Raw genomic sequence first — 20,093 nt, forward strand, 5'->3', positions numbered from 1 at the left:
TGGGGCTTCAAAATAAATATCCAGACGCCTGCTGTACATTTACATTTACATTTAAGTGTAAACAGTGGAATTTTTGTTCAAAATAAATAAATAATCACAAAAGTGGGACATAGACATTGATGTCTAATTTGCAATTATTATTATTATTTTTTTTATTCCCAAAGATGTTGTTATAACTTACAGAGACTTTACTGACCATTTTCTGGACCATCCTCATGTGCATTGTGTTTTTCATGGGCATAGCAAACGTGGTTTTTCAAGATAACGTGTTTTTCATGGGCATAGCAAATCAAACTCTCTGAGGGCATTGGCCTGCAGGGAATCTCCATGTCAAAAGCAACCCTGAGTAGGTCAGTTGGAGAATTCATTCTACCTTATTCGCATATTACCCAGAGTGCCTTTCGAGTGAATGGTAGTTAACACCCGTGACTGTATTTGTTAGTGGCAGAGATATGATTGTTGTATTCAATGATTTTCAGTACCGTAGCCTTCACCAAGTGAGTGTTTAAGTGAGCATGTCATCTTTCAAATGAACCTCTTTATGGTAATACATTACACGTGTCATAAGGCCATTATTTGAGGGGCTAGTTATCATAAGGCCATTATTTGAGGGTGTATCATAAGGCCATTATTTGAGGGGCTAGTTATCATAAGGCCATTATTTGAGGGTCTAGTTACACCCTAACGCAGTCACATTATGCTGGCTTGCAAGGTGATGTGTTATTTCTATCGGAATCCAGCACAAAGTGAGGATATCCAACCATTTGAACTTCTAATTCACCTGCAACCAGTATTCAGAATGACTGCCAGGGAAGATTGTTTACTGACCACAGGAGGCTACTGAGGGGAGGATGGCTCATAATAAATGGCTGGAATGGAGTGAATGGAATGGTATTGAAAACATGGAAACGTGTCCGATGCCATTCCATGTATGCCGCTCCAGCCATTACCATGAGCCCTTCCTCCCCAATTAAGGTGCCACCAGCCTCCTGTGTTATTGAGACTAGGTAATTGGTTTAGACTGGAACAGCCATCCCAATAACGGGTGCAATAAGTCCATCTACTAACAGACTGGATTTGCTTTGATAAAGGTATGCTATTTATTGTGTAGCATGATTAATCAACCAATCAAAGTAAATGCAGAAACACAGGTATTGAAACAAACAACCTGCTGGTTAAGTAGGACAATGAAAATGCTGTTTTGAACAAACAGGAATATTTTACTGAACAAACTTGTTGAAATTCAACTGACTTTGAGCAGAGATTGTTGAGTAAACACACATTAGCTCAGCGTCTGTCCTTTTGAAGCCCCCTCAACTCAGAATAACGCTGATTAAGCAATGTGTGTGTGTGTGGGGGGGGGGTGAGTGGGTGGGTGCGTGCGTGCGTGCGTGCGTGGGTGGGTTGGGTACGTGCCTTTGACAAACAAGGTGGAAACTACAGACATGATGAGATATTCATCTTATATTATATCTGACACGAAGATGTTACAGGACAGGAGAAAGATGTATAGATTTTAACAAAAAGCAGGGAAATCCTGAACAGGTTAGCCTAGTGGATAGAGTGGTTAGAGTGTTGGACTAGTAACCGAAAGGTTGCAAGTTCAAATCCCCGAGCTGACAAGGTACAAATCTGTCGTTCTGCCCCTGAACAGGCAGTTAACCCACTGTTCCTAGGCCGTCATTGAAAATAAGAATTTGTTCTTAACTGACTTGCCTAGTAAAATAAAGGTAACACACACATATATAATGTAAGTTTATAAAATAGTTAAACAAAAAGTTAAAAGGCATGGACTACATACCAGCGGTTAAAATTGACAATTGTGTCAAGTTCATTCATAAAAACAGTAAACAGAATGCAGACACCTGTACGTTGTAAAGAATCTAATGGAACCATTGAGAAGGACAAAAAATATATATATATAAAAATATACTTTTGGAAATATGACACATAACTGAGATTAGGTTCCTCCTCAAAGGATAAAATAACACTGGTTGTCAGTTCACCGTAATCCGCCTGTCGATTGATTCCCCTCTAGTTTGGGATGGGGACACAACGGTCACACTTAGGAGCAGTCAGGTGTTTGTCATAACTTAATGTGAGGGAGAAGGAGAAAGTACCATGGTTCAGTCCACAGTGATGATAATGGTTCCCGTGCTGTGTGTTTATATATCAATGACCTGGGGGGTTGTGTTTATATAGGGACTTATACAACACCTGGAGCATTAGACGGTGATGATAATGGTTCCCGTGCTGTGTGTTTATATAACGGCTTACTACACACCTGGAGCGCTGGAGTGGACTGGGTGTTTACATTGCCAAAGTCAAAATGTCAATGTCAAAATGGATCACAGGTGTTTTTAACAATGTGGGTTTCCCTGTACTGACCTGCACCCATCACCCTCAGACCATACCCATGGTGCACTCATCACCCCTCAGACCATACCCATGGTGCACTCATCACCCCTCAGACCATACCCATGGTGCACTCATCACCCCTCAGACCATACCCATGGTGCTCTCATCACCCCTCAGACCATACCCATGGTGCACTCATCACCCCTCAGACCATACCCATGGTGCACTCATCACCCCTCAGACCATACCCATGGTGCTCTCATCACCCCTCAGACCATACCCATGGTGCACTCATCACCCCTCAGACCATACCCATGGTGCACTCATCACCCCTCAGACCATACCCATGGTGCACTCATCACCCCTTATACTGAACCCACGGTCCAAAAGGACAGTCAGTCTGCCTCTCCCTACCAACAGAGGGGAGCAATCAGGAGACAGGTTGGGAGAACTCACCCCACAAGGACAGTCAGTCTGCCTCTCCCTACCAACAGAGGGGAGCGATCAGGAGACAGGTTGGGAGAACTCACCCCACAAGGACAGTCAGTCTGCCTCTCCCTACCAACAGAGGGCAGCGATCAGGAGACAGGTTGGGAGAACTCACCCCACAAGGACAGTCAGTCTGCCTCTCCCTACCAACAGAGGGCAGCGATCAGGAGACAGGTTGGGAGAACTCACCCCACAAGGACAGTCAGTCTGCCTCTCCCTACCAGCAGAGGGCAGCGATCAGGAGACAGGTTGGGAGAACTCACCCCACAAGGTGTCTGTTCTGTCTTGTTTCTCTCAATCTCATTGTCTGTCGCATTCTGACCAATAGCTGCTTGTAGATTATCCCTCACCTTGGTGTCATGAATCAAGTCACACAGAGGGAGACCAGTGAAGGACAGGATGTCTGGGATCCTTTCTAGACTATTCAGACATTTTTTTGAAGCCTTCAGAGTCTGGTTTGGTCAAATCAAATTAAATTAAATCACTTGAATCAAATATATGTTTAGCAGATGTTGTTGTGGGTGAAGCAAAACATCCAGCTCCAACAGTGCAATAAATATCTAACACAACAATACACACAAATCTAAAAGTAAAATAATGGCATTTTGAAATATAGAAATATATGGACGAGCACGGAAAACTATAGTTTGTTATTAACAAGAAATGTGTGGAGTGGTTGAAAAACTAGTTTTAATAACTCCAACCTAAAAGTAAACTTCCCAACTTCAACTATATATTTTATGTCCCCCCCCCCCCCCCCACTTCTAAAACCAAAGTGACGCCCCTGGCTGTAGATGTCCTAAAGTGTGCCCAAGGTGATGCGCTGGGCTGACCGCACCTCCTCTGAAGAGCCCTGCGGTAACAGACGGCGACGTTGCCGTACCAGGCGGGGATACAGCCTTATGCTCTCAGTGGTGCATCTGTAAAAGTTAGTGTGGGTCTTAGGGGCCAAGCCGAATTTATTCCGCCTCCTGTGGTTAAAGAGGTGCTGTTGTGCACTCTTCACCGTGCTGTCTGTCTGTGGGTGGATTTTCACCTTCTCCACCGCGGTCCCGTTGATGTGGATAGGGGCGTGCTCCCTCTGATGTCTCCTGAAGTCGATGACCAGCTCCTTTGTTTTGTTGATGTTGATGGAGAGGTTATTGCCTGGCACTACTCCGCCAGGGCCCTCACCTCCTCCCTGTAGGCTGTCTCGTCGTCGTTGCTAATCAGGCCTACCACTGTTGTGTCGACTGCAAACTTCATGATTGAGTTGGAGGCGTGCGTGACCACACATTCACGGTTGAACAGGGAGTACAGGAGGGGGCTGAGCACGCACCCTTGTGAGGCCCCAGGAGGGGGCTGAGCACGCACCCTTGTGAGGCCCCAGGAGGGGGCTGAGCACGCACCCTTGTGGGGCCCCAGTGTTGAGGATCATTGTCGTGGAGGTGTTGTTGCCTACCTTCACCAGCTGGGGGCAGTCCGTCAGGAAGTCCAGGGTTCAGACCCAGGGCCCCGAGCTTAATGAAGAGCTTGGAGGGTACTATGGTGTTGAAAGCTGAACTGTAGTCAATGAACAGAGATCTTACATAGGTATTCCTCTTGTCCAGATGGGATAGGGCAGTGTGCAGTGTGATGGCTGATTGCATCATCCATGGATCTATTGGCACAGTATGCAAATTGCAGTGGGTCAGTCATCCCCACCTCAGTGCTGTGACTCAGGAAACCCTTGTCATAACCTGTAATACTGTCTTCATTATTAAAGACCTTTGAACCCTGCCCACTCAACACATTTAACAACCCCATGCCATCAGACAACCCCATACTAAGACATGTCTGCACCTGGGACACAGACACCTGGTTCAGGGTGGCCAAGCAGGTGCGGATTCCAGTCACCCTCTTCATCCTCCCCCCAAGGTCCACCGGGTGAATGTAGTGGGTTCCATAAGTGTCAATGAACTGCTGGTACGGGTCACTGATGTTGGACATGTACTCCTTTGGGAGAGAAGCTATGTTGAACTCCTTTGGGAGAGAAGCTATGTTGAACTCCTTTGGGAGAGAAGCTATGTTGAACTCCTTTGGGAGAGAAGCTATTTTGAACTCCTTTGGGAGAGAAGCTATGTTGAACTCCTTTGGGAGAGAAGCTATGTTGAACTCCTTTGGGAGAGAAGCTATGTTGAACTCCTTTGGGAGAGAAGCTATTTTGAACTCCTTTGGGAGAGAAGCTATGTTGAACTCCTTTGGGAGAGAAGCTATGTTGAACTCCTTTGGGAGAGAAGCTATGTTGAACTCCTTTGGGAGAGAAGCTATGTTGAACTCCTTTGGGAGAGAAGCTATGTTGAACTCCTTTGGGAGAGAAGCTATGTTGAACTGCTGGTACGGGTCACTGATGTTGGACGTATACTCCTTTGGGAGAGAAGCTATGTCCCACTGGGCCTCTACTGGAGGCCCTGAATCTAGGAGATGGAAAGAGCAAGGTTAATGTGAGGGTGGGTGGTGTTGACAGGATACTGTGAGGGTGGGTGGTGTTGACAGGTTACTGTGAGGGTGGGTGGTGTTGACAGGTTACTGTGAGGGTGGGTGGTGTTGACATGGTACTGTGAGGGTGGGTGGTGTTGACAGGATACTGTGAGGGTGGGTGGTGTTGACAGGATACTGTGAGGGTGGGTGGTGTTGACAGGGTACTGTGCGGGTGGGTGTTGTTGACATGGTACTGTGAGGGTGGGTGTTGTTGATATGGTACTGTGAAGGTGGGTGTTGTTGACATGGTACTGTGAGGGTGGGTGTTGTTGACAGGGTACTGTGAGAGTGGGTGTTGTTGATATGGTACTGTGAAGGTGGGTGTTGTTGACATGGTACTGTGAGGGTGGGTGTTGTTGACAGGTACTGTGAAGGTGGGTGGTGTTGGCAGTGTTTGTTGTTATTGTTTGCTATGAAGAAATGTCTCAATGTAATAAATTGCATCAGTTACCAAATTAGTCTGCATATAATATCTCTGTTCTCTCTGCTATCCATACACAGAGATCTCTGTGTCTTCCTCAAAGTAGTCACCATATAATATATTGGTTCTCTCAGTGATCTCCGTGTCCTCCTCAAAGTAAACACCATATAATATCTCTGTTCTCTCAGTGATCTCTGTGTCCTCCTCAAAGTAGTCACCATATAATATCTCTGTCTTCTTTTCTATCCATACACAGAGATCTGTGTCCTCCTCCCCTCTTTTTTTTTAAGAAAGGAACAAAAGCACTAAACTTAGTGTTATCCTCCTTCTCAAGATAGCAAATGTTTGACTTATAATTTGATCTCAATACAATGTGCAGATGAGAATGACAGCGTTGTTTTTACTCCTTTCAGATTATTAATAGGATAGTGTGTAAAGACCGACGCCGGACAGGAGAAGCAGGTACGGGGAGTCAAACATTTAATAGGGAACAGACATAGAACACGACAGGAACAGTGGCAGCACACGGGTGAACAAGGACATATGACAAACATCAGTCCCGAAGCAGGGAACAGAACTTAGGGAACAGACAGATACAAGGAAGGCAATAACACAAGTAATAGAGTTCAGCTGAGTCCAATGAGCGCAGATGCGCGTGACGGGGAGAGGCAGGTGTGCGTACTGACGGTGGCTTGATTGCGTAATCCTGGAAAGCCCTCGAGCGCCAGCGGCAGGAAGAGCTGGAACAGGCGTGACAATACCCAACCCCCCTCTAGGGGCGCCCCCCGGAGTCCTGCCTGGGCGAGCCGGCCGTGACATGGGCGCTGGGCAAGCAGGCTGGAAGAGCGGGAGGAAGAGCGGAAGCACGCGCGACATAGTGTGTCAGTGTTTACAGAAAGCTAGAGTGAGAAGGGTTAATCAAATCGTCGATCATGTTTTTTCTTTGTCATTATGGAGTATTGTGATGTCATTATGGGGTATTGTTATGTCACTATGGAGTATTGTAATGTCATTATGGGGTATTGTTATGTCACTATGGAGTATTGTGATGTCATTATGGGGTATTGTGATGTCATTATGGGGTATTGTTATGTCATTATGGGGTATTGTGATGTCATTATGGGGTATTGTGATGCCATTATGGGGTATTGTGATGTCATTATGGAGTATTGTGATGGCATTATGGGGTATTGTGATGTCATTATGGAGTATTGTGATGTCCTTATGGAGTATTGTGATGTCATTATGGGGTATTGTGATGTCATTATGGGGTATTGTGATGTCATTATGGGGTGTTTTGATGTCATTATGGAGTATTGTGATGTCATTATGGGGTATTGTGATGTCATTATGGAGTATTGTGTTTATTGTGTGTAGATTGATGAGCGGGGGGGACGGGACGATTTAATCCATTTTAGAATAAGGCTGTAACGTTTCAAATTGTGGAAAAAGTCCACCAGAGCTGTTTCCAGAGAATTGAATGTTCATTTGTCAACCATAAGCCGAGAATTTGTCAGTATGGCCAACCGGCCTCACAACCACAGACCGACCACAGGTAACCACGCCAGCCCAGGACCTCCACATCCGTCTTCTTCACCTGAGGGATCATCTGAGACCAGCGACCCTGACAGTTGATGAAACAAATTGTCAGAAACCATCTCAGGGAATCTCATCTGCGTGCTCATCGTCCTCACAAGGGTTTTAACCGGACTGCTGTTCCTCGTCGTAACCAACTGCGGAACCAACTTCAGTGGACAAATGCTCACCTTTGATGGCCACCGGCAAGCTGGAGAAGTGTGTTCATCACAGCCGAATCCTGGTTTAACTGTACCGGGCAGATGGTAGACGGTGTGTATGATGTCGTGTGTGCGAGCGGTTTGCTGATGTCAACGTTGTGAACAGAGTGCCTCATGGTGGCGGTGGGGTTGTGGTATGGGCAACAAACACAACTGCATTTTATCAATGGCAATTTGAATGCACAGAGATACCGTGATGAGATCCTGTGGCACAGTATCGTGCCATTCATGTAACGGCTTTCTTCTGTGGACGAAGGAGAGGACCAAAGCGCAGCGTGGTTAGACAATAAAGACCATAAACGTGAACACTACGAAATACCAAAATAACAAATGTGAAAAACCCAAAACAGTCCTATCTGGTGCATAGACACAAAGACAGAATCACCCACAAAATACCCAAAGAACATGGCTGCCTAAATATGGTTCCCAATCAGAGACAACGATTAAGCACCTTCCTCTAATTGAGAACCAATCTAGGCAACCATAGACTTACATAAACACCTAGAAAGGATACAGCCCCATAAACATACAAAACCCCTAGACAAGACAAGACACATACATCACCCATGTCACACCCTGACCTAACCAAAATAACAAGGAAAACAAAGAACACTAAGGTCAGGGTCTGACAATTGATCCGTTGCCAACACCTCATGTTTCAGCATGATAATGCACAGACCCATGTCGCACGGATCTGTACACAATTCCTGGAAGCTGAAAAAGTCCCAGTTCTTCCATGGACTTCATACTCACCAGACATGTCACCCGTTGAGAATGTTTAGGGTGCTCTGGATTGACATGTACAACAGCGTGTTCCAGTTCCTGCCAATATCCAGCAACTTCACACAGCCATTGCAGAGGATTGGGAGAACATTCCACAGGCCACAATCAGCAGCCTGATCAACACTATGTGAAGAAGATGTGTCGCACTGTATGAGGCAAATAGTAGTCACACCAAATACTGACGGATTTTCTGATCCAGGTCCCTACTTGTTTTTTTTTTAAACGTATCTGTGACCAACAGAAACATATCTATATTCCCAGTCATGTGAAATCCATAGATTAGTGCCTAATGAATACTTAAATTGACTGATTTCCTATGATCTGTAAACTCAGTAAACTCGCATGTTGCATTTATATTTTTGTTCAGTGTATGTTACAGAGTGATTTAACTTGGTTGGAGATATGAATTTGGGCTGTCCTCAACTCGTTACACAGTGAACTGTGGGTAACATTACACTTGTTGTGGTTACAATGTATAATTACAAAAGTATATTCATTCATTTTCATGAATCGTAGGATGTTCTTCAAGGTTTTCTTTTTTTAAATGATTCAGTAATATTATATAACACCCTAATTCCAATGCAATAGGTCACAACTGATTTCCCCTCTAGTTTGGTCACATTTATCACCAGTCAGGTGTTTGTCACAAGTTAATGTGTAAGAGAATGTGAAACTCCCATTACTGAGTCCACAGCTATGCCCGTGGCTCCCCTGCTCCAGGTTTACAGACCATTACTGAGTCCACAGCTATGCCCGTGGCTCCCCTGCTCCAGGATTACAGAGCATCCACCCTGGAGGTCATCGTCACGTTCCCCTGGGTCCTTATCCCACACCTGGAGCTCCAGAGAGGACTGGGTGTTTACATAGTTAAAGTTGAAATGTGTATGCCAAAGTGGATCATAGGTAGTGATCCAGCGGGTCTGCCTGTGCTGACCTGAACACCACAGTTTGACGTAACCCTCTGGTTCGGCCATCCCATCACCCCTCAGACTAAACCCACGGTCCACAAAGACTGTTAGTTTGCCTCTCCCTGCCAACAGGGGGCAGCAATCAGCAGAGAGGTCAGGTGAATCCCTGCATGCTTGATTCTCTGTCTTTATTCTCTTAATCCCGTTGTCGATCACATACTGACTAATAGCTGTTTGTAGATCAGCGCTCGTCTGTTTGTCATCAACCAGTTGATATAGAGGCTGCAGGGAGAAGGATACCATTTCCGGAAACTCATTTAGGCTTTTTATCCATTTTAAGAAACTATCTATATTAGCTTTTCTCATAGAAGCAACTCCATTTAAGGTTCTCCCACCGTTCACTTCCGTGTGGTGACTTAAGAAGCCCATGCTGTACCCTGTTGCACTGTCAGAGTTGGTAGCGACCTTCGAACATTGTCCACCCAAAAGGTTTAGCCCTAAGTCTACGGGCAGTCCGACAGGTATGTCCAAGTCCAACCCCATACTCAGACATGTTTCTACGTCGGACACAAAAACCTTGTTTAGAGCTGCCAAACAGGTGCGAATGCTAGTCACCCTCTTCATCATCCCGCCGAGGTCTCCATCACTGATGTAGTGGGTTCCGTAGGTATCAATGATGTCCTTGTACGCCTCACTGTTGGATGTGTAGTGGTGTGGCAGAGAAGCTATGCGTCGCTGGAAATCCAGGCTAAGTGGGGGTTTACTGGGTACACTGAAACTAAAAGAGGGTTAGAGTGGGGGTTAACTGGGCACACTGAAACTAAAAGAGGGTTAGAGTGGGGGTTAACTGGGCACACTGAAACTAAAAGAGGGTTAGAGTGGGGGTTAACTGGGCACACTGAAACTAAAAGAGGGTTAGAGTGGGGGTTTACTGGGCAGTTATAAGAAATGTACAAATCTCCTATATATCAGGGGGCACAATTCAGGCCCTACAGTTTCACAGTCCTGCTGGTTTTCATTTCGCCCTGGTATGTAATTGATCAATTAATATTACTGATTGGCTGGAGAGCAAGTCTGGTCCCTCCCTGGAAATGATGTCTCTGCTTAGTAAAAGGTTGTGCTGAAAATCTGCATGACTGTGACCCTCAGAGCTGAAAACGCTTAGAAGTTGCCAAGTGAATACTAAAAAAGGACTTTCAAAAGAATATTGAACTTGTTGATGGGATCAATTAATCCAAGGAGGAACTATATATACATTATTTCTCTCTATGAAACAGCAAACTAGATGGTTACATTTTTTTAAAAGTGTTTCAAAAGCCATTATATATTATTATTATTATATTATTATATTTATTTTATAAGTTTGCTGAAAGCGCTGAGACAATTGCTTCAAGCACTTAGAATTTAAATATACATGACCTCACAAACATCATGATACATGGCCTGACCTGTAGACAGAGCAGGTAAATTGTTGAAATGAGAAGGAAGACTTGTCTGCATTTGAGTGTGCGGATGCAAAGCCGTACACCTTGGACTTGCTGCCTGCTAACTGCAGGTCTACATTCTCCAGCTTTAGCCCGGCCTTCCAGTCATTCTCTATAAAGAAGGCTATATCATCCACCAGAGAGCTGACAGAGTAGTAATAGGAACTCAGAGTCTTCCTCTTGCAGTCACTTTCGGCCCGCCAGTCCTTCATATGCAAGGGGAGTTTCTGAAGCTCACCTCCCATTAGTGGGTTCACACATACCATGCAGGAGTTAGCCACGTAACTGTTGACATCAAACACAGAGGCCCGTTTTTGTCTCAGTGTTACAACATCATAGCCCATCCCAGCCAGTTTGTAGCCAGGCACAAAGGAACAATTGGCGCATTCTTCTGGGGTCCCTAGACGACAGGTGAACACTCCCTCCAAGCTCGACAGAGCCAGGAAACCCATGAACACCGGGTGAAACACGGGAGAGCGGACGACTGACGCTGTCATCGTTGTCACTCCTGATTGGTCAATCTAGAAGAGGGGATTTAAATAACGAAGGTTGTCACTCTCCTTTTTTATATTTTATTCTACAAGTGAGAAAAAAGGTTCCGCTGAGGAAGGTGATCATTTTGATTCCACTGTCTTCTACTATACTTCCCACAACACAACTATTACTTTAGTCTTTTAAACCCAAACACCTAGTTTAAAAAAAGAAAGTAGATCATTTTAGACAGTACATTTTTCATCAAATACTCAAACGTTTAGATCTATTATTAATCAGATTTGATAAATGTTCCTTCTCTCCCCGGTTGTCTTATGGCTGTCAATACTTACAATGTAAAATCCACTGCAGGTCTCTCTGTCCTCTCATGTCCACATGAAATGATCTCTGTACCCACCAGCTCTCAGAGTAAACAAAGACTGGCTCCTTATCGTGTTAAAAACTGCATGGTGGGAAACGGGGTTTATGCATTGATTCTACATATCTGGCAAACCAGCAGGAAAAAATACAGTTAATAATTATTAACCGTAGTGTAGAGCAATTACAGACATCATAAAGCAAAAACTGCTACATTTTCACCAACAAAACTATCAGCAGTCACATACAGAGCTGAATACTTTTTTGTTGTTGTGTGTAAATCTCCTGTTGAAAATGTATTTTATTTTATCTTTATTTAACTAGGCAAGTCAGTTAAGAACAAATTCTTATTTTCAATGATGGCCTAGGAACAGTGGGTTAACTGCCTGTTCAGGGGCAAAATGACAGATTTGTACCTTGTCAGCTCAGGGGTTTGAACTTGCAATCTTCTGGTTACTAGTCCAATGCTCTAACCCTGCCATCCCATGCTTTCTGTACATGACCCAATCTCTATCCACTTGTATCCAGTTTGAATTATTCCCACAGTGGTAAGATCTCATCAAATCTCTTCTTATTGATTCAACAGAGGATACAATATTATCTGTTTTCATATTGTTTGTAATCTAACTAGGGTCAATGATACACATCTGGGGCTTCAAAATAAATATCCAGACGCCTGCTGTAAACAGTGGAATTTTTGTTCAAAATAAATAAATAATCACAAAAGTGGGACATAGACATTGATGTCTAATTTGCAATTATTTTTTTTATTTTTTTTTTTATTCCCAAAGATGTTGTTATAACTTACAGAGACTTTACTGACCATTTTCCGGACCATCCTCATGTGCATTGTGTTTTTCATGGGCATAGCAAATGTGGTTTTTCAAGATAACATGTTTTTCATGGGCATAGCAAATCAAACTCTCCGAGGGCATTGGCCTGCAGGGAATCTCCATGTCAAAAGCAACCCTGAGTAGGTCAGTTGGAGAATTCATTCTACCTTATTCGCATATTACCCAGAGTGCCTTTCGAGTGAATGGTAGTTAACACCCGTGACTGTATTTGTTAGTGGCAGAGATATGATTGTTGTATTCAATGATTTTCAGTACTGTAGCCTTCACCAAGTGAGTGTTTAAGTGAGCATGTCATCTTTCAAATGAACCTCTTTATGGTAATACATTACACGTGTCATAAGGCCATTATTTGAGGGGCTAGTTATCATAAGGCCATTATTTGAGGGTGTATCATAAGGCCATTATTTGAGGGGCTAGTTATCAAAAGGCCATTATTTGAGGGGCTAGTTACACCCTAACGCAGTCACATTATGCTGGCTTGCAAGGTGATGTGTTATTTCTATCGGAATCCAGCACAAAGTGAGGATATCCAACCATTTGAACTTCTAATTCACCTGCAACCGGTATTCAGAATGACTGCCAGGGAAGATTGTTTACTGACCACAGGAGGCTACTGAGGGGAGGATGGCTCATAATAAATGGCTGGAATGGAGTGAATGGAATGGTATTGAAAACATGGACACGTGTCCGATGCCATTCCATGTATGCCGCTCCAGCCATTACCATGAGCCCTTCCTCCCCAATTAAGGTGCCACCAGCCTCCTGTGTTATTGAGACTAGGTAATTGGTTTAGACTGGAACAGCCATCCCAGTAACGGGTGCAATAAGTCCATCTACTAACAGACTGGATTTGCTTTGATAAAGGTATGCTATTTATTGTGTAGCATGATTAATCAACCAATCAAAGTAAATGTAAAAACACAGGTATTGAAACAAACAATTCTGCTGGTTAAGTAGGACAATGAAAATGCTGTTTTGAATAAACAGGAATATTTTTTTCTGAACAAACTTGTTGAAATTCAACTGACTTTGAGCAGAGTTTGTTGAGTAAACACACATTAGCTCAGCGTCTGTCCTTTTGAAGCCCCCTCAACTCAGAATAACGCTGATTAAGCAATGTGTGTGTGTGTGTGTGTGTGTGTGGGGGGGGGTGAGTGGGGGGTGCGTGCGTGCGTGGGTGGGTTGGGTACGTGCGTGGGTGCGTGCGTGGGTGGGTGGGTTGGGTACGTGCGTGGGTGCGTGCGTGCGTGGGTGCGTGGGTGGGTTGGGTACGTGCGTGGGTGCGTGCGTGGGTGCGTGGGTGGGTTGGGTACGTGCGTGGGTGCGTGCGTGGGTGCGTGGGTGGGTTGGGTACGTGCGTGGGTGCGTGCCTTTGACAAACAAGGTGGAAACTACAGACATGATGAGATATTCATCTTATGTTATATCTGACACGAAGATGTTACAGGACAGGAGAAAGATGTATAGATTTTAACATAAAGCAGGGAAATCCTGAACAGGTTAGCCTAGTGGATAGAGTGGTTAGAGTGTTGGACTAGTAACCGAAAGGTTGCAAGTTCAAATCCCCGAGCTGACAAGGTACAAATCTGTCGTTCTGCCCCTGAACAGGCAGTTAACCCACTGTTCCTAGGCCGTCATTGAAAATAAGAATTTGTTCTTAACTGACTTGCCTGGTAAAATAAAGGTAACACGCACATATATAATGTAAGTTTATAAAATAGTTAAACAAAAAGTTAAAAGGCATGGACTACATACCAGCGGTTAAAATTGACAATTGTGTCAAGTTCATTCATAAAAACGTTAAACAGAATGCAGACACCTGTACGTTGTAAAGAATCTAATGGAACCATTGAGAAGGACAAAAAAATATATATATAAAAATATACTTTTGGAAATATGACTCATAACTGAGATTAGGTTCCTCCTCAAAGGATAAAATAACACTGGTTGTCAGTTCACCGTAATCCGCCTGTCGATTGATTCCCCTCTAGTTTGGGAAGGGGACACAACGGTCACACTTAGGAGCAGTCAGGTGAGGGAGAAGGAGAAAGTACCATGGTTCAGTCCACAGTGATGATAATGGTTCCCGTGCTGTGTGTTTATATATCAATGACCTGGGGGGTTGTGTTTATATAGGGACTTATACCACACCTGGAGTGTTAGATGGTGATGATAATGGTTCCCGTGCTGTGTGTTTATATATCAATGACCTGGGGGGTTGTGTTTATATAGGGACTTATACCACACCTGGAGCATTAGACGGTGATGATAATGGTTCCCGTGCTGTGTGTTTATATAACGGCTTACTACACACCTGGAGCGCTGGAGTGGACTGGGTGTTTACATTGCCAAAGTCAAAATGTCAATGTCAAAATGGATCACAGGTGTTTTTAACAATGTGGGTTTCCCTGTACTGACCTGCACCCATCACCCTCAGACCATACCCATGGTGCTCTCATCACCCCTCAGACCATACCCATGGTGCTCTCATCACCCCTCAGACCATACCCATGGTGCTCTCATCACCCCTCAGACCATACCCATGGTGCTCTCATCACCCCTCAGACCATACCCATGGTGCACTCATCACCCCTCAGACCATACCCATGGTGCACTCATCACCCCTCAGACCATACCCATGGTGCTCTCATCACCCCTCAGACCATACCCATGGTGCTCTCATCACCCCTCAGACCATACCCATGGTGCTCTCATCACCCCTCAGACCATACCCATGGTGCTCTCATCACCCCTCAGACCATACCCATGGTACACTCATCACCCCTGAGACATTACCCATGGTGCTCTCATCACCCCTCAGACCATACCCATGGTGCTCTCATCACCCCTCAGACCATACCCATGGTGCACTCATCACCCCTGAGACATTACCCATGGTGCTCTCATCACCCCTCAGACCATACCCATGGTGCACTCATCACCCCTCAGACCATACCCATGGTGCACCCATCACCCCTTATACTGAACCCACGGTCCAAAAGGACAGTCAGTCTGCCTCTCCCTACCAACAGAGGGCAGCGATCAGGAGACAGGTTGGGAGAACTCACCCCACAAGGACAGTCAGTCTGCCTCTCCCTACCAACAGAGGGCAGCGATCAGGAGACAGGTTGGGAGAACTCACCCCACAAGGACAGTCAGTCTGCCTCTCCCTACCAGCAGAGGGCAGCGATCAGGAGACAGGTTGGGAGAACTCACCCCACAAGGACAGTCAGTCTGCCTCTCCCTACCAGCAGAGGGCAGCGATCAGGAGACAGGTTGGGAGAACTCACCCCACAAGGACAGTCAGTCTGCCTCTCCCTACCAACAGAGGGGAGCGATCAGGAGACAGGTTGGGAGAACTCACCCCACAAGGACAGTCAGTCTGCCTCTCCCTACCAACAGAGGGCAGCGATCAGGAGACAGGTTGGGAGAACTCACCCCACAAGGACAGTCAGTCTGCCTCTCCCTACCAACAGAGGGCAGCGATCAGGAGACAGGTTGGGAGAACTCACCCCACAAGGTGTCTGTTCTGTCTTGTTTCTCTCAATCTCATTGTCTGTCACATTCTGACCAATAGCCGCTTGTAGATTATCCCTCACCTTGGTGTCATGAACCAAGTCACACAGAGGGAGACCAGTGAAGGACAGGATGTCTGGGATCCTTTCTAGACTATTCAGACATTTTTTTGAAGCCTTCAGAGTCTGGTTTGGTCAAATCAAATTAAATTAAATCACTTGAATCAAATATATGTTTAGCAGATGTTATTGTGGGTGAAGCAAAACATCCAGCTCCAACAGTGCAATAAATATCTGACAATACACAACAATACACACAAATCTAAAAGTAAAATAATGGCATTTTGAAATATAGAAATATATGGACGAGCACGGAAAACTATAGTTTGTTATTAACAAGAAATGTGTGGAGTGGTTGAAAAACTAGTTTTAATAACTCCAACCTAAAAGTAAACTTCCCAACTTCAACTATATATTTTATGTCCCCCCCCCCACTTCTAAAACCAAAGTGACGCCCCTGGCTGTAGATGTCCTAAAGTGTGCCCAAGGTGATGCGCTGGGCTGACCGCACCTCCTCTGAAGAGCCCTGCGGTAACAGACGGCGACGTTGCCGTACCAGGTGGGGATACAGCCTTATGCTCTCAGTGGTGCATCTGTAAAAGTTAGTGTGGGTCTTAGGGACCAAGCCGAATTTATTCTGCCTTCTGTGGTTAAAGAGGTGCTGTTGTGCACTCTTCACCGTGCTGTCTGTGTGTGGGTGGATTTTCAGCTTCTCCACCGCGGTCCCGTTGATGTGGATAGGGGCGTGCTCCCTCTGATGTCTCCTGAAGTCGATGATCAGCTCCTTTGTTTTGTTGATGTTGATGGAGAGGTTATTGCCTGGCACTACTCCGCCAGGGCCCTCACCTCCTCCCTGTAGGCTGTCTCGTCGTCGTTGCTAATCAGGCCTACCACTGTTGTGTCGACTGCAAACTTCATGATTGAGTTGGAGGCGTGCGTGACCACACATTCACGGTTGAACAGGGAGTACAGGAGGGGGCTGAGCACGCACCCTTGTGAGGCCCCAGGAGGGGGCTGAGCACGCACCCTTGTGAGGCCCCAGGAGGGGGCTGAGCACGCACCCTTGTGAGGCCCCAGTGTTGAGGATCATTGTCGTGGAGGTGTTGTTGCCTACCTTCACCAGCTGGGGGCAGTCCGTCAGGAAGTCCAGGGTTCAGACCCAGGGCCCCGAGCTTAATGAAGAGCTTGGAGGGTACTATGGTGTTGAAAGCTGAACTATAGTCAATGAACAGAGATCTTACATAGGTATTCCTCTTGTCCAGATGGGATAGGGCAGTGTGCAGTGTGATGGCTGATTGCATCATCCATGGATCTATTGGCACAGTATGCAAATTGCAGTGGGTCAGTCATCCCCACCTCAGTGCTGTGACTCAGGAAACCCTTGTCATAACCTGTAATACTGTCTTCATTATTAAAGACCTTTGAACCCTGCCCACTCAACACATTTAACAACCCCATGCCATCAGACAACCCCATACTAAGACATGTCTGCACCTGGGACACAGACACCTGGTTCAGGGTGGCCAAGCAGGTGCGGATTCCAGTCACCCTCTTCATCCTCCCCCCAAGGTCCACCGGGTGAATGTAGTGGGTTCCATAAGTGTCAATGAACTGCTGGTACGGGTCACTGCTGTTGGACTTGTACTCCTTTGGGAGAGAAGCTATGTTGAACTCCTTTGGGAGAGAAGCTATGTTGAACTCCTTTGGGAGAGAAGCTATGTTGAACTCCTTTGGGAGAGAAGCTATGTTGAACTCCTTTGGGAGAGAAGCTATGTTGAACTGCTTTGGGAGAGAAGCTATGTTGAACTCCTTTGGGAGAGAAGCTATGTTGAACTCCTTTGGGAGAGAAGCTATGTTGAACTCCTTTGGGAGAGAAGCTATGTTGAACTCCTTTGGGAGAGAAGCTATGTTGAACTCCTTTGGGAGAGAAGCTATGTTGAACTCCTTTGGGAGAGAAGCTATGTTGAACTCCTTTGGGAGAGAAGCTATGTTGAACTCCTTTGGGAGAGAAGCTATGTTGAACTCCTTTGGGAGAGAAGCTATGTTGAACTCCTTTGGGAGAGAAGCTATGTTGAACTCCTTTGGGAGAGAAGCTATGTTGAACTCCTTTGGGAGAGAAGCTATGTTGAACTCCTTTGGGAGAGAAGCTATGTTGAACTCCTTTGGGAGAGAAGCTATGTTGAACTCCTTTGGGAGAGAAGCTATGTTGAACTTCTTTGGGAGAGAAGCTATGTTGAACTCCTTTGGGAGAGAAGCTATGTTGAACTGCTGGTACGGGTCACTGATGTTGGACGTATACTCCTTTGGGAGAGAAGCTATGTCCCACTGGGCCTCTACTGGAGGCCCTGAATCTAGGAGATGGAAAGAGCAAGGTTACTGTGAGGGTGGGTGGTGTTGACAGGGTACTGTGAGGGTGGGTGTTGTTGACATGGTACTGTGAGGGTGGGTGGTGTTGACATGGTACTGTGAGGGTGGGTGGTGTTGACAGGGTACTGTGAGGGTGGGTGGTGTTGACAGGGTACTGTGAGGGTGGGTAGTGTTGACAGGGTACTGTGAGGGTGGGTGGTGTTGACATGGTACTGTGAGGGTGGGTGGTGTTGACAGGGTACTGTGAGGGTGGGTGGTGTTGACAGGGTACTGTGAGGGTGGGTAGTGTTGACATGGTACTGTGAGGGTGAGTGGTGTTGACATGGTACTGTGAGGGTGGGTGGTGTTGACATGGTACTGTGAGGGTGAGTGGTGTTGACATGGTACTGTGAGGGTGGGTAGTGTTGACATGGTACTGTGAGGGTGAGTGGTGTTGACATGGTACTGTGAGGGTGGGTGGTGTTGACATGGTACTGTGAGGGTGAGTGGTGTTGACATGGTACTGTGAGGGTGGGTGGTGTTGACATGGTACTGTGAGGGTGGGTGGTGTTGACATGGTACTGTGAGGGTGGGTGGTGTTGACATGGTACTGTGAGGGTGGGTGGTGTTGACATGGTACTGTGAGGGTGGGTGGTGTTGACAGGTTACTGTGAGGGTGGGTGGTGTTGACAGGGTACTGTGAGGGTGGGTGGTGTTGACATGGTACTGTCAGGGTGGGTGTTGTTGACAGGGTACTGTGAGGGTGGGTGTTGTTGACAGGGTACTGTGAGGGTGGGTAGTGTTGACATGGTACTGTGAGGGTGGGTGGTGTTGACAGGGTACTGTGAGGGTGGGTGGTGTTGACAGGGTACTGTGAGGGTGGGTAGTGTTGACATGGTACTGTGAGGGTGGGTGGTGTTGACATGGTACTGTGAGGGTGGGTGGTGTTGACAGGGTACTGTGAGGGTGGGTGGTGTTGACAGGGTACTGTGAGGGTGGGTAGTGTTGACAGGGTACTGTGAGGGTGGGTGGTGTTGACATGGTACTGTGAGGGTGGGTGGTGTTGACAGGGTACTGTGAGGGTGGGTGGTGTTGACAGGGTACTGTGAGGGTGGGTAGTGTTGACATGGTACTGTGAGGGTGAGTGGTGTTGACATGGTACTGTGAGGGTGGGTGGTGTTGACATGGTATTGTGAGGGTGAGTGGTGTTGACATGGTACTGTGAGGGTGGGTAGTGTTGACATGGTACTGTGAGGGTGAGTGGTGTTGACATGGTACTGTGAGGGTGGGTGGTGTTGACATGGTACTGTGAGGGTGAGTGGTGTTGACATGGTACTGTGAGGGTGGGTGGTGTTGACATGGTACTGTGAGGGTGGGTGGTGTTGACATGGTACTGTGAGGGTGGGTGGTGTTGACATGGTACTGTGAGGGTGGGTGGTGTTGACATGGTACTGTGAGGGTGGGTGGTGTTGACAGGTTACTGTGAGGGTGGGTGGTGTTGACAGGGTACTGTGAGGGTGGGTGGTGTTGACATGGTACTGTCAGGGTGGGTGTTGTTGACAGGGTACTGTGAGGGTGGGTGGTGTTGACAGGGTACTGTGAGGGTGGGTAGTGTTGACATGGTACTGTGAGGGTGGGTGGTGTTGACAGGGTACTGTGAGGGTGGGTGGTGTTGACAGGGTACTGTGAGGGTGGGTAGTGTTGACATGGTACTGTGAGGGTGAGTGGTGT

At 46.3% G+C, this 20,093-nt stretch overlaps 1 protein-coding gene across 1 annotated transcript; it reads right to left on the reverse strand.

Annotated features, from left to right (window-relative positions):
• Positions 1 to 6,548: 6,548 nt before the first annotated feature.
• Positions 6,549 to 11,644, reverse strand: LOC135527767 (perforin-1-like). Its single transcript, XM_064956315.1, has 3 exons — positions 11,563 to 11,644; positions 10,703 to 11,259; positions 6,549 to 10,032 (listed from the first exon to the last, which is right to left on the reverse strand). The coding sequence occupies exons 2-3, from the start codon at positions 11,233 to 11,235 to the stop codon at positions 9,069 to 9,071; spliced, it is 1,497 nt and encodes a 498-aa protein (XP_064812387.1). The 5' UTR covers positions 11,236 to 11,259; positions 11,563 to 11,644; the 3' UTR covers positions 6,549 to 9,068.
• Positions 11,645 to 20,093: the final 8,449 nt, after the last annotated feature.

Source organism: Oncorhynchus masou, chromosome 33 (assembly GCF_036934945.1).
Source record: "Oncorhynchus masou masou isolate Uvic2021 chromosome 33, UVic_Omas_1.1, whole genome shotgun sequence".
Taxonomy (NCBI): Eukaryota; Metazoa; Chordata; class Actinopteri; order Salmoniformes; family Salmonidae; genus Oncorhynchus; species Oncorhynchus masou.